Source organism: Erythrolamprus reginae, chromosome 13, assembly GCF_031021105.1.
Source record: "Erythrolamprus reginae isolate rEryReg1 chromosome 13, rEryReg1.hap1, whole genome shotgun sequence".
Taxonomy (NCBI): domain Eukaryota; kingdom Metazoa; phylum Chordata; class Lepidosauria; order Squamata; family Dipsadidae; genus Erythrolamprus; species Erythrolamprus reginae.
Genome location: NC_091962.1, coordinates 5,554,441 through 5,567,967, shown reverse-complemented (window position 1 = coordinate 5,567,967; position 13,527 = coordinate 5,554,441). Strand labels below are relative to the sequence as shown.

The following is a 13,527-nucleotide window of genomic DNA, read 5'->3' as shown; positions in this document are numbered from 1 at the left end:
GCCTCTGCACAAGCCGAAAATCAGCTGGCCGGTGCACACAATCGCACTTCAGATTAATTAGGGCAACAGCTCGCGTGCCGGCAGATACGGTTCCCGTGCCACCTGTGGCACACGTGCCGTAGGTTCGCCATCACTGCATTAAGCCAATATTGCTTCGTGGTGCTTTGCAGCCCTCTCTCAGCAGTTAAGAGATTTCATATTGCAATCTGGGTCTTTCTCATTTTACTGATCTGGTGAGGATGAAAGGCTGAATCAACCTTGAGCCGTTCAGAATCAAACTGCTGGCAGTCGGCAGGATTAGCATGCAGTATTGCATTCTGACTACTGTGCCACTATGGGCCCTCCCTCCTTGGCAGTTGAGTCTTTTTTTTGTTTGTTCATTAATTAATTAGATTTGTATGCCGCCCCTCTCTGTAGACTCGGGGCGGCTCACAGCAGCAATAGAACAATTCATAACAGATCTAATAATCTAAAAACATTTAAAACACCCCATTATTAATCAGACATACATACAAACATACCATACATAAATTGTATAGGCCCGGGGGAGATACAGTATCTCAATTCCCCCATGCCTGGCGGCAAAGGTGGGTTTTAAGGAGTTTACGGAAGCCAAGGAAGGTGGGGGCAGTTCTAATCTCTGGGGGGAGCTGGTTCCAGAGAGCCGGGGCCGCCACACAGAAGGCTCTTCCCCTGGGACCCGCCAAACGACATTGTTTAGTCGACGGGACCCGGAGAAGGCCAACTCTGTGGGACCTAACCGGTCGCTGGGATTCGTGCGGCAGAAAGCGGTCCCGGAGATATTCTGGTGTCTCAGTTGTGGTGTCTCGGAATCGTGTGATCACCTTTTGGGACCTGACAAGCATAGTCATGGGAGAGGCAGATTGTTACTAGCTTAACAGCTGCAGCGATTTACTTAACAACTGTGGCCAGGAAGGTTGATAAACATTCCCTTAACAAATGTCTCACAGCAACAGAAATTTTGGGTTCAGTTTTGTTCAAGATGTGAGATCTTGATTTGTTCAAGATCCTGCTTGTTAGAAAGGAGTTAGTTTCATCCAAATTGGGATAGAAAACAAGACCAGGAATAATTGGTTTCTTTACTACGGTAATATCCTTTCTGTTCATTGAATGTTTAATGGAATGCCATTAAAACCACTGTAAATTATATAAATGCTGTATCACTGGATACAGAAATACTGTGGAGAGGGGCAGCTTACAAGTCTAATAAATTAAAATTAAATTAATTAAAATTCAAAGGCCCTAGGTCATTAGAGTGGAAAAAAGAAAGGACTTCTTTATTACCACCACCACCACCACTCCACTTTTAAAGACTATTAGAACAAGGAACACACCATAGGGATTGTCTATACGTGCACCTTCCATTGATTTAACTGATAAAAAATATGGACGGTGGTTGACCCGAGTTGTTTCGATTGGTTGTTGGCTTCGTGTGATGTTTGGTCTTGGGGTATTTTGAGCAGATTATCCAGTAAATGATAGTTTTTATTAATTTATTTATTTATTCATTTGTCCAATACACAAATACATAGGAAGAAAAATAGACATGTAGTAATATATATAAGGGTAAAGTGAACTTAGAGGAGAGGATATATGAAAGGAAGAAAATATATATGATAAGTGAGAGAAAGGAAAGACAATTGGACAGGGGACAAAAGGCACACCAGTGCACTTATGTACCCCCCTTAGTTGGCTTAGACATGCATGGGATGCCAAGCCATCTTACCATCAGTCTACAATGACTAGGTTCAGACAACCTAGTCTGTATATCAAGCTCAGGAAATCAAGAGTCCAGACAGTTCAATTGAATATCTAGGTTTTAATGCATGCTAATACTCTCTACAAGAGCGACTAAAGGTCAAAGCAAGTTTGCGGTAGATAAGAGTCAACAGAATTCAAGGTAGGCTGGCCTTAGACTTCTTGTGGGGGTGAAGGGACTCGAGACTGATGATGTCCTTGACCCCTGCTTCGGGCTCATCTCCCATACTGGGTGAGAGGCAGTTGGCAGGTGAGATATTGAAGTATACCAGTCAGTTTCTCAGGGCCTCTGAGGTGGATCTTGATCCTGGTTTCCTTTTCTTCCCTGCTCCATTTATTCATCAATAAATATGTGGAAAGGCTTCCATGCTTTGTGTTTTCCCACAGCCTTTGTACACCTGTCTGGTGGTCCCTGTAGCCAACATTACCCAGCCTTCTCTCCACCTGAGCCCTCAGCCTTCCTTCTCTCTACCTCCTGTTGCTTTCGGATTGATCATCCACCTTGCTGTGACTTGATGGCTTCTTTCCTTCTCGCACCTGAAAGCAATCTTGTTTCCTAATGCCCTGTGTTTAGATCTTTTTTTTTTCAAGTCGACTTATTTTTTTAAAATTTCTGTTTCAGAAGTTGCAGAACTGAAACTGTTTTCTGCCCAGGTTGTTAACCGTTAATGTTGAGTGCCAGGGTTTCGGTCAGCTGCCGCATTTCCCTGAAAATACAACCTACTCAGAAAGTAAGTCCTAGCTTGATTTTTACATGTGCACCCAATATGAGTCCTCCCCCCCCAAAAAAATCCCCCAAGCCCTAATTAAGACCCTGCCCACTCCAGGGTGCACAGGTAAATATTAAGTAGGTGGAGATGGAGGGTGGTGAAGCTACCCTGCTAGTTACCTTGGGATAACCGCTGCCACACCTCAGCCCATTTCTTTAGCTGCAGCCTGCAAAGCTTTCCTGGAGGCCTCTGTAGCTGATAAGAGGGCTCTGGATCGATCCAGAGCTCTTGTTATCAGCTAGAGGCCTTCAGAAAAGCCTCCCTGGCCTTGGCAGATGAAGAAGTTCCTGAAGGCCTCTGATAGCAAAAAAGAATTGGGGAGGGGGGCATCACACACAAGTGAGCTGAGTGAGTGGGTGACAGTCGTCACCCCCTTAAAAATAAGACCTATTTTGGTGGCAAAAAAATGTAAGGCAGGGTCTTATTTTCGGGGAAACCCGGTATTAATACACAACAGAGATACATTACATTAAAACAAAGCAAACTTTGGATGCATTTTAGGAAAGATCCTATCCCCCCCTCCCAAAATGTTTAATTGAGGTGGCAATTGTAGGTGACACATAGTGGTAGTTTGTTAAAGTTTCCTACTTTTTGGCACAACTATAATTATTTCCATTTTGTTTTCCTCTCGTTTACCTGTAAGATTCTTGAATATAATTTGACGACAGTGTGGTCAGGAGAGGAATTGGTGGCAGTCTAGAAATGGGCTTGAGGCTTGTTAATTTGACGTTATTTTGCAAAAATTATTGAATCAATTTACATGGCCCTCCCTCTGAGCGAAGCAGTGGCCCAGAGGTGCAGGCAGTCACCTCCCGCTCGGAAGGTTGAGAGTTCAATCCTAGGCAGAAACAGATGTTTTATCAGGATGCAAAAAGAAAATATATGCTGTGATCTCGGCTTCGGGATTAGGAAGAGCGTTCGGGCAATAAACGCTCAGCTCCGTTCCACTCCAATAAAAAACATTACAGAGTCGTTAAAAAAAAAAAGGCCACTCCACTAAAAATTCCTTTCTTATGACTTTGTAATCCCTTAATTGGCCTAAAATTGACAAGTCAAAAAAATCCTCAAAGCAATAAGGATAAAAACATACTAGTAGCATTCTGTTATGATGAATTAAGGATCTCTGAGTAATTAAGAGAGATGGTTGCCTGGCCTAGCTAGTGCATAATAACTGTCTCTTTTTGCTAATAGCATTTTATGAAGTCTCGTTGATTTGGTACCAACCAGTATCAAATGCAGGTAGTCTTCAACTTACAACAGTTTGTTTAGTGATCATTAGTTACAACAGCATTGAAAATAGTGACTTATGACCATTTTTCACACACAATTGTTGACTTTCTTTTGGTCATGTGATCGAAATCCAAACACTTGGAAGTGACCTTTGGGCTCAATTTGTGGTCATATGTTTCTATGTTTCTGTTGTTGAATTTCAGAACCGTGAAACAACAATTATGTGCATTTAAAAAAAGTCATTTCATGATCCAGGATAGAGTTTGATCCTCTAGATCAGTGTTTTTCAACCAGTGTGCTGCGGCACACTAGTGTGCCGTGAGATATGGTCAGGTGTGCCGCGAAGCTCAGAGAGATAAAGAAAGAAAGAGAGAAAGAAAGAGAGAGAGAGAAAGAAAGCAAGAGAGGGAAAGAGAGAGAAAGAGAACAAGAGAAAGAAAGAAAGAGAGAGAGAGAGGGAGGGAAGGAGAGAGAGAGAAAGACATAGAGGGAGGTAGGGACAGAGAGAGTAAGAGAGCAAAAAAGAGAGGGATGGAGAGAAAGAAAGAGGAAGGAAGGGAGAGAAAGAGGGTGAAATAGAGTGAAAGGGAGGAAGAGAGAGAATTTTTTTGTCCAAACTTTTTTTAGCCCCCCGCCCCGCTCAATGTGCCCCAGGGTTTCATAAATGCAAAAAATGTGCCACGGCTCAAAAAAGGTTGAAAATCACTGCTCTAGATGTCTGAAATAGATGGATTTGGCATTTGGTTTTTTTCTTATTCCTTGATCTCTGATTACAATGGATGAAGAAAACAGGCCACTGGCAAAGGCCTGGACTGATGGTGTCTTTGTAGCTCCATATTTCACGAGCACAAAGGACCGTTGCACAGAATAAATATCTGAATTCCTCCCTTATCAGCCTGCAAACGTGTAAGGTCAGAGCACAGCCATGCCACCTGAAGAGTAAAACTGGAGAAGGAAATAAACCTCAAAACAGTTTAGCTTGAGTATAAGAACCATTACTTTAAAATTCAGCAAATCTGATTGTTTCGGAGTTCCTAGAAGACGGGCAGCTGCATCAGTGTCGTAGAAGTAAATAACATTTCATAATTCTGACCAACAGCATTCTCTGGTTTTGATTTATCCGCTTTGTGGGCCTGTCAAAACATTTCCGGATCTTCGCGGCCAGCATCAAATTGGGGAGATGGATGAAACTTACCTTAGAAGAGAGTAGAATCGGTTTCCATTGCCAAAACGCTTCCATTTCCTGAGTATAACTCGCTGGTTGCTCCGGTTCAGAAGACGCATGGGGTCCTCAAATTAACCCACTGAGTCATAGCTGGTGATTTCCTGGTGTGTTAGCTCTTTTTTTCCTAATACAAAAATGATTGTGAGCTGCTGTGCTTTTGCTTTGAATTGTCTTTAACAAATCTTTATAGCTGCCCTTCTTGCGTCTGTTTCTTCAAGGCAAACGAATGCGCGTGCAGTTGTCCACCAGCCGTCTCAGGACCGCGCCCGGGATGGGAGAGAAGAGTGGCTGCTACCGGTGTGGGAAGGAGGGTCACTGGTCTAAAGAGTGCCCGATAGACCGCACGGGGCAAATGGCCGAGTTGACCGAACCTTATAGCGAGCAATACGGAATGATGCGCACCCCGTACCCTACAGGCTACGGGGAATCCATGTATTACGATGACCCCTATGGAATGGTGGATTACTATAAACGGTATCGCGCGAGAAACGCTGCGGCCTATGGGGCCTCTGCATACGACGCTTATGCGGAGCACACCATGGCCCAGTATTCCCAGTACGCCCAGTACTCGCAAGCCACAGCCATGGCCGGTCGCCTCTCTACGTCCTTAGATCCCTACGAGAGGCCCCTGATGCCAAACTCGGGATCGGCAGCTGCGGTAGCCGTCGCTGCTGTGGCCGCGACGTCCTCCTATTACAACCGGGACAGAAGCCCTCTGCGTCGCTCGGCCGCTGCGGCTTCCACCGGTGGAGACATGTACGGATACGAGCGCGTTCAGCTGTCTCCCGCCTCGCGATCCTCTTTCTACGATGTCCAGCGTTTCGGGCGGGATGCAGGCGCGGACAGGTTGCGATACTCCGCGTATTGAGTCTCGAGGTGAGAGCGTTTTTTTCATGAGTAGCTTGGAGGAGGAGGAGGAGGAGGGGTTGGCGCATCAATGTGTCACTGCTGGTGAGGCGGGAAAACGGCCTGCAGCTGGGTGGGTCTTCGGAGGACACCTGCCAGTATCTACAGCTCTTAAGCCGTAGTAGCCGAGGAATGGACCAGGCTACTTGGTGGGGGAGATGAAACGGAGAGAGACCAGTATAGACTAGGGCAAAACACGTCAATTACAAACGTCTTCCAAACAGGGTGACACAGGGATAATTTGGCTCCCAAACCCACACGCCATGTCCAGGATATCACAAATTGCTTCGGTCAGAGTTCCCCACAATATTTGTTCCTCCATACATTTATTTATTTATTTGATTTGTATGCCGCCCCTCTCCGAAGACTCGGGGCGGCTAGCAACAATATAAAAAGACAATGTGCTTTGTTAAAGTTAGATTGAGGGAGACCTTGCCTGAGAACAGTGGATTCCACTGTCTTATTCCCCAAATCCTGGCCCACCTTGTCCGGTTGTTGTTTTTCCTCCTTCCTCTTCTGTTCCCATTGCCCCATGTATTGGACTCCGCTCCCATCAATCCTTCCCCCTTGCCTGTTTCTCGCTGTGCACCGTAAAACTTGAAACTAAGGGTGCAGCCACTACACCCCGACCGAGAGAAGATAGAGTGGCTTTTAACTAAAGCTGCTTGGAAATTGATGAGCGGGGTTAATTACCCACGAATGCCCCAGGGTGTAGTCTCTTTGAGCCCCCCCCTGGGCCTGAGAGAAGTTCCATTTTGACTCTCTTGGTGGCCCTTCAAAAAAAAGCGCAATTCCCATCCGTGAAATTACATTTGTGGACCTCTTCCCTTCACCACTCTGGCTAATAGTTGCTAGGACCAGCCAGCTCCCTCTGCAAATATGTCCCAATTCTTAAAAATTCACAGATGCTTGTGACCCCCCAGCAGAAATTCTGGTGGTGGGATTCCTTTTGTTCATGATATTGTGGTTGCTTTTTAAGCCTGTGATTTATTGTCACTGAGGGACAGCCCGCACACCCAAGGTAGATAATATTTTCTTTTTTTTCCCAAACGGTTCATAATTTTTATTCCTTTAAAAAAAAAATCTAGCTATTCTCATACCTTGAGGAATTCTTAGCTGCATTTTCTTCCGGGTGTTTAGTGACTTTTCACAACCGGACCAATTTTACGTATCTTTACTATGACCCAGCAACAGATGTCTAATATGAAATGTTTATTTGCAGTCCTTTCCCAACAGTTCCAAAGAGAGGATTCCTTCCCTTGCAGGGTTTAAATTACAACATTCTCACTGAGTTTTCTCTCACTATCTCCTAATGCCCGTGCCTCTGAGAAGTATATTGATATTCATCTGAAAATGTAATTTTGTGGGCTGTGAGGGTTGGGGAAGATGAGTAACCAGTGTTAAATACCCCACTGGTTCTCTCTGACTTGCCATCAAGGTTTTGTGGTTCTTCCACATTTTTGGTGAAACGTTAACTAGGATTACAGTTAGTCCTCAATTTATGGCCATTCATAAATCGACCACATGTATTTACGATGGTTGTGGGCACCCTGGAATTGTCATCTGGGACCTTCTGACAGGAAGAGCCAACAGGGAAGCCAGATTAGTCTTGATGCTGGTAGGTTTTAACAATGGTAGTGATTCACTTAGCCGCTAGGTCAGACGTCATAAAAAGGGACAGGGCTCAAATTAGCAATTGCCGGAAATGTTGGGACTGAATTGTGGTCATTAAGTCGAGGACTACCAGCAATCCAGCCTTCACAGGCACGGTCGCTCACGAGGCGGTACAATTTTCACGTACAATGGCTGACATTCAGTTCCCAATACAGTGATACCTCGTCTTACAAACGCCTCGTCATACAAACTTTTTGAGATACAAACACAGGGTTTAAGATTTTTTTGCCTCTTCTTACAAGCTATTTTCACCTTACAAACCCTCCACCGCCGCTGGGATGTCCTGCCTGGGACTTCCGTTGCCAGCGAAGCACCCGTTTTTGTGCTGCTGGGATTCCCCTGAGGCTCCCCTCCATGGCAAACCCCACCTCCAGACTTCCATGTTTTTGTGATGCTGCAGGGGAATCCCAGCAGTGCAAAAATGGGCGCTTTCCTGGCAACAGAAGTCCAGAGGTGGGGTTTCCCAGCGAGAGGAGCCTCAGTGAAATCACAGCATTGCAAAAACACAGATGTCCAGAAGTGGGGTTTCAAGGACTTTGGTGTTTTTGCGATGCTGCAATTTAAGTGCTCGTTTTTGTGCTGCTGGGATCCCCCTGCAGCATCACAAAAACACAGAAGTCCACAGATGGGGTTTCCCATGGAGGGGAGCCTCAGGGGAATCCCAGCAGCGCAAAAATGGACGCTTTGGCTGGCAAAAGGGGTGAATTTTGGGTTTGCACGCATTAATCGCTTTTCCATTGATTCCTACGGGAAACATTGTTTCGTCTTACAAACGTTTCACCTTAAGAACCTCGTCCCGGAACCAATTAAGTTTGTAAGACAAGGTATCACTGTATTTTCAATGAAAAGGTTCAGGGAGACAGCAATAAGAACCACATTTCTCTTAACACATGACATTGTGTTAAGTTCCTTAGCCATCTGACCAAATAGATCTCAGATCTGTTCCAGCTTGTGGCCACAATCAACCTTTCCAAAGACCTCAAAGCATCCAATACAGGAGGAGGACATGCACAAACTGAGGCTTGCTCAGTATAATGAGGAGATACTTGTCTCTTAATGTTTTAGTTTGAAAATAACATCTTTTTGTCCTGCTACTCCTGAAGAGAGTCCATAGTCCCAGGGAGGAAGAGATCCTTCCAGAATGGGGGCAAAAAAAGGGGTTAATATTCTAAAAATGTCTCCCCCTCTCCAATCAAATACTCCCCCTTAATTTCCCAGCTGAGTTAATGCCTTAAGACATGGATCTCCACCAAGGCCACTCACTGGCTGGGGAATTCTGGGAGCTGAAGTCCCCAAGGCTGAAGAGTTGCCGAGTTTGGAAGACCCCCCTGCTCTAAGGAATGTGGGGGTGGGCTCAGCCACGGAAGTGCCTGTTTTTAGGGGGGTTTTTTTCTAGGCAGCCCCCCAGCACTGAGCCTGCAAATGAACTGTGTCTTTTATTTTTCAGGTAGGCTATTTGAGGGCTGGACATCGGGCTCCTGCGGCGCGTTCACGTGAAAACTATGCCAAGCTTCATGATGTGTCGTTTTTGTGATTAGCATGGTCTCACTAATGGACATTCTGTATCTCGGCGAAGTTTAGTGGCAACTAACGGTCCCTGTTTTCTTCTTAAAACAAAACTAAAAGCCCCCAGGGCAGGGCTGTAGGGATTGGGGAGAGAAGGCTGTCGATAACTGGCTTTGTGCTCTGGGCTTTGGTCGAATGCTCGCTAACTTTGAGCATAGACATAGGGACCCCCAGAATAATAAGAGACAAATCTGTGGCTTTTCAACGATAACTTTGGCCCAATTCATTCCAGTTTTGAGTTTGCAATTTCTCCTCCCTTCCATAGGCTCAATTTTGGAATTAAATAATTCTAACTGATCCAGTTCCTTTTTTATTATTAATGATTATTATGAGAAGACGATATTTGGTAGCTCCCTGCATTTGGGCTGTAGAAAGCTTTCCTTTTGCTATGGATATTATTAACCTGTGACTTTTTGTTTTTTCGAAGTTGACATTTTTCTCCTTTCCCCCCTCCCCCCCTTCCAATAAAATAAAACATTGGTAAAGGTTCTTGAAAGTATCTGCGTTATTCAATTCGGATGCGAAAGGATGAGCTCACCTATTGCCAACACACTTTGCAATTTTGCATCCAAGTAGAATGGGCTGCTGGGAAGAATGCGGTCCTTTTCAAGAACCGTAATTTCAAACGTCTATTTTCCTGGGTTAGGGATAATTTCCATTTCCAGTTAGACTTTTTTGAGTTTTTTTCTTTTAGGAAGGAAAAGAACGTAAGGTATTTCATATTTCCAACTGCACAAACTACATTTGAGTTCTTGTCGCTTGTCCCTCAGGTTCTGCACATGTAAAGATTTCTCCAAAATGTCTTATTTTCCAAGGGAAAAATCACATTTAAGCGTTAGAGGAGTGTATCTCAATTTTGACAATTTTAATTTTAAGCTGGCTGGGGAATTTTGGGAGTTGAAGTCCCATTACGTTTACACTTGCCAAGATATTAGCCATGTTTGTTGCATTGAGTTGCTTATAAAATTAATAAAGATGAGCTATTAAATAAATACACAAGCACCAAACGGACTGGGTTTCCTCAACAGCCAACCAGGTAATCAAGGTTATCATTGATTGCAGTTAACTCGCCAGTGGTAGGGCAAACCCCACTGCACACCAAAAGGGAGACTGGGCAGTATGGATAGAGAAACAAAACAAGGCTGTGAGACCTGCCCCACTCAATTAGGGGGTCTAAGCAATATACACCTTTGTTACCGTGTAAAAAAGCGGTCACTGCTTTGAAATCGTGAGGACTAGAAACATGTTTTTAATGAAAGACAAAACTACTCAGCAAATACAAATTATATTTGCAAGGAAAGCAAAGCTGACAAGCACCCAACGGCCATTTTGCTACTCTTCCTGAGGATATTTTGTAGCGTGTCAGCTGTCCCCAATCACCTGTTGAACGTGGACACCTCCAGCTAAGAAAAACTTCATTAATTCTTCCATGAAAAGGATCTTAACTGACGCTGCCTCCATTGTTCTCAACCTCCTAAACTCGAGGGGGGGGGATAATGGAAGGCGGAATCTGGACTCTGATGCGAAAAAAGTTGTACGTGCTTCCAAAGCACCAGATAGTGAAGCCAATCTAAAAAGGAGAGAGCCTTCCCCAACTCCTTGTCTGGACTGCTTTGCTCAGAACTACAGCTCGACGCTGTTGCTGCAGCCAATAAAGCATCTCAACTACGTCCCTCTCTATTTTATCTTGGTACGGGCGACCCTTGAAAGTCACCGTATCGTTGAAGGCGTCTTTGATGTGTTTCACAATTAGGCGGAGTTCGAAGTTGTACTGCTCCAACTCTGAATACAAGTGGCTTCTGGTGCTCGACTCTTGCATTCTGTTGGGAAACCAGCCGAACTCCTTGGCGAACAAGCGGTTAGGATCCGAAGCAGCCTGTTCAAACTCTTCTATTTCAGTCAGCAGGAGCTCCCTATCCTGGATAAACTGGGCAGCGACTTCCCAAGAATCCAGCATGTCTGGAAGCAGTAAGTAATACTGGTTGGAGCTGTACTTGATGGCCATATTCATCCTTTCTCGTTCAGAGAAATGAAGGGAGGTCCATAGTCTTTCCAACCGCCTCTGAAGGACATAGAATTTTTCAAACTTATCATCAATAGTAGAACTTCCCATGCTCTGCAGCCAAGTGCTGCTGACATTCCACAATCCGGTGTGGAACTGTTTTCTCTGTGACTGAATTTCGGCTGCTTTTAGCTGTTTCCTCCTCACTTTCTGTCTCCTCACTTCATCCTCCGTTAACACACGTTGTGTGTCTTTTTCCTTCCCGTCTCTATATCCTTCAGGGTTGTACAAATGAAATATGACCGGCAGGTAGTCGGCGGTGTTGCTGCTGATGTATTTCAAGTACTCATCGATGTTAAATGTGGCTTTCCACCATTTCAACCAAGATGCATATTCTTTTGAAACTAGCTTCTTCCTGGTTGGATTTCGAGCTTGGGAGGCCTCAACCACTTCCTCTGGGACGAAGGGCCCCGCTGGGATAATTTGACTCAACTCTGTATTAACAATCTGCTCACTTTTTCTCTTTGTCAGTGTTGAGGAAGCAAAACAGGAGTGAGGAGACAGGATAGTTGCAGGACACTCTATCAAGGATCCTTGGTCAAACCTCAGGTATTCTTTAGGAATCGTATTCATCAGTTCCCTGTAGATCTCCTTGACTTCTTCTCCCGTAGAAAGGTTTGCGTCCAGTATCTTCATGGTAGCAGGACTTATCTCCCCCAGGAGGTGATTGTAGATTGGTGAAGAGCTATCCATGATCACATTTTCCAAATAGTGTCTTTCAGACACCTGCAGATCAGCTGTCTTTACCACCATCCTATCATGGATTCTGACATTCACCGTTGCCGCCTGAGGATGAGAGGCTGGGGCGGCGATGATGGTGTTCCTCCGGTTCATCTCAGAACGTTCTTCCGCGCACAGAGACTTAAGTAAACTCTCCAAATGCAGCTGGCGATTCTCGTTAGCTTTGGTCCATGTCAATGCTTTAATGAGGGGAGGGAGATCTAGATCTTCTTGCTCGCCTTTCAATTCAGTCTTCTCCAAGACAGAGCCCCGGACCAGCCTCTGAAGGTCTTCGGACAGGGCTGTTGGACCCTTCAGTTCGCCAGCTTCGGGGGTTTCAGGGTAGCGACAAAGCAGATCAGGGCTGGGCCGGCGAGGGACCAAATGGATGCCAAGTTCATCGGCTACAAGCTTCCCTACCCTCATATTGGGCAGAGACTGGCACCGGAGAAGAACAGAAGTCGGCGGGATAATCTGAGGCCTAGACCAAGTGCGTGAGGATCCATGGCGACAAGGGGTGGTGACGGCAGCGACGGCCATTTCCTGCAGGAAATCGGCTTTCTTGGGCGTGGGTAGATTCAATTTCTTTATTTTGCTCATGTCCAGCAAGGGCAACTCTTCCAGCTCTTTCAAATCCTGGGCTATTTTTTCCTTCTCTGTCAAAATATGGGGCTGGATGTATCTGATGAAGTAAGCGATGGTGATGCCCAGGCGGTTGCCCAGGGAATGGGTGGTCATGGGCCCAAAAGGGCTGGAGGATTTGGTAGGCGAATCGGGCGGGCGGTCCACCATTCTCTTCATCTCCCACACCAGGCGCTGGCGCACAGCCACCACGTTGAGGAACTTGGAGCAATCCAGGGCCAGCTGGGCTGAGAAGCGGATGATGTTGGCACAGTCGGTGAAGATGTAGCGCATCCGGCAGCACTGCATGAGGCCCACGTAGTGGCGGAAGAGATGCTGGGACACCAGCCCGAGGTAGCTCAGGAGGTGCTGGTACAGCTCCCGGTTGGCTTCGGGGCTGAAGGACGGGTCGTGGAGCACGTGCTGGAGGTCCTTGTGGGCGTGCTTGATCTCGGTCAGGATGATATCCCGGAAAGTCCGCAGGTGCTGAGGGTGGGCGAGGGCCTCATGAGGGCCCGGCTCCAACCGGGGTTTCACCAGCTGCATCAGGCCCGAGAGCGAGATGGGCACGGGCAGCTCCTCCTCCGGCGGGCCCAAAGTGGAGTCGGACAAGCAAGGCTTGACCCGAGACAAACTGGAGGGGAAAAGCGACAGCGGCGTCAGGATGCGCTGGTACTGCTTGTGCAGCTGCTGCGTCCATCTTCCCGTGTCTTCCAGGCGGTACAGCGGGCGCCCGGGAGGTGATATGCTCGACGGCATGGCGGGAAAAATAACCAACTGCCTCAGGGCCGCGCTTTCGGCGTCTCCTTAGAGCCGCGTTTTCGGCGTTGCCTTGACAACCGAGCGTCCGGTGCTCATAGCCATCCGGTCGGAATGTTAAGCCTCTGCTTCCGGGTTCCGCTCTCGGTTTCTACTGCGCATGCCCGCCTATACAACCAAGCGTAGGGGGTGTGTTTGTGTGTCCTTCAAAGTGG

The 13,527-nt window shown here is 46.3% G+C and overlaps 2 protein-coding genes across 5 annotated transcripts in view; one reads left to right on the top strand and one right to left on the bottom strand.

The window, feature by feature from the left end:
* LOC139175376 (RNA-binding protein 4B-like) overlaps positions 1-9,639 on the top strand; it is a 27,817-nt gene extending 18,178 nt beyond the window's left edge. For 3 of the 4 annotated variants that reach the window (XM_070766459.1, XM_070766458.1, XM_070766460.1), the window contains exons 3-4: positions 5,223-5,880; positions 9,032-9,639. In XM_070766459.1, coding sequence (XP_070622560.1) covers positions 5,223-5,872 — 650 coding nt within the window. In that variant the 3' untranslated portion in view covers positions 5,873-5,880; positions 9,032-9,639. The remainder of the gene's footprint in view (positions 1-5,222; positions 5,881-9,031) is intronic. The other variant, XM_070766461.1, reaches the window with a different exon arrangement.
* Positions 9,640-10,384: 745 nt separating this feature from the next.
* On the bottom strand, positions 10,385-13,390 carry CCDC87 (coiled-coil domain containing 87). The gene has a single exon (XM_070766457.1). The coding sequence runs from the start codon at positions 13,310-13,312 to the stop codon at positions 10,721-10,723; it is 2,592 nt and encodes an 863-aa protein (XP_070622558.1). The 5' UTR covers positions 13,313-13,390; the 3' UTR covers positions 10,385-10,720.
* Between the last annotated feature and the right edge of the window lie 137 nt (positions 13,391-13,527).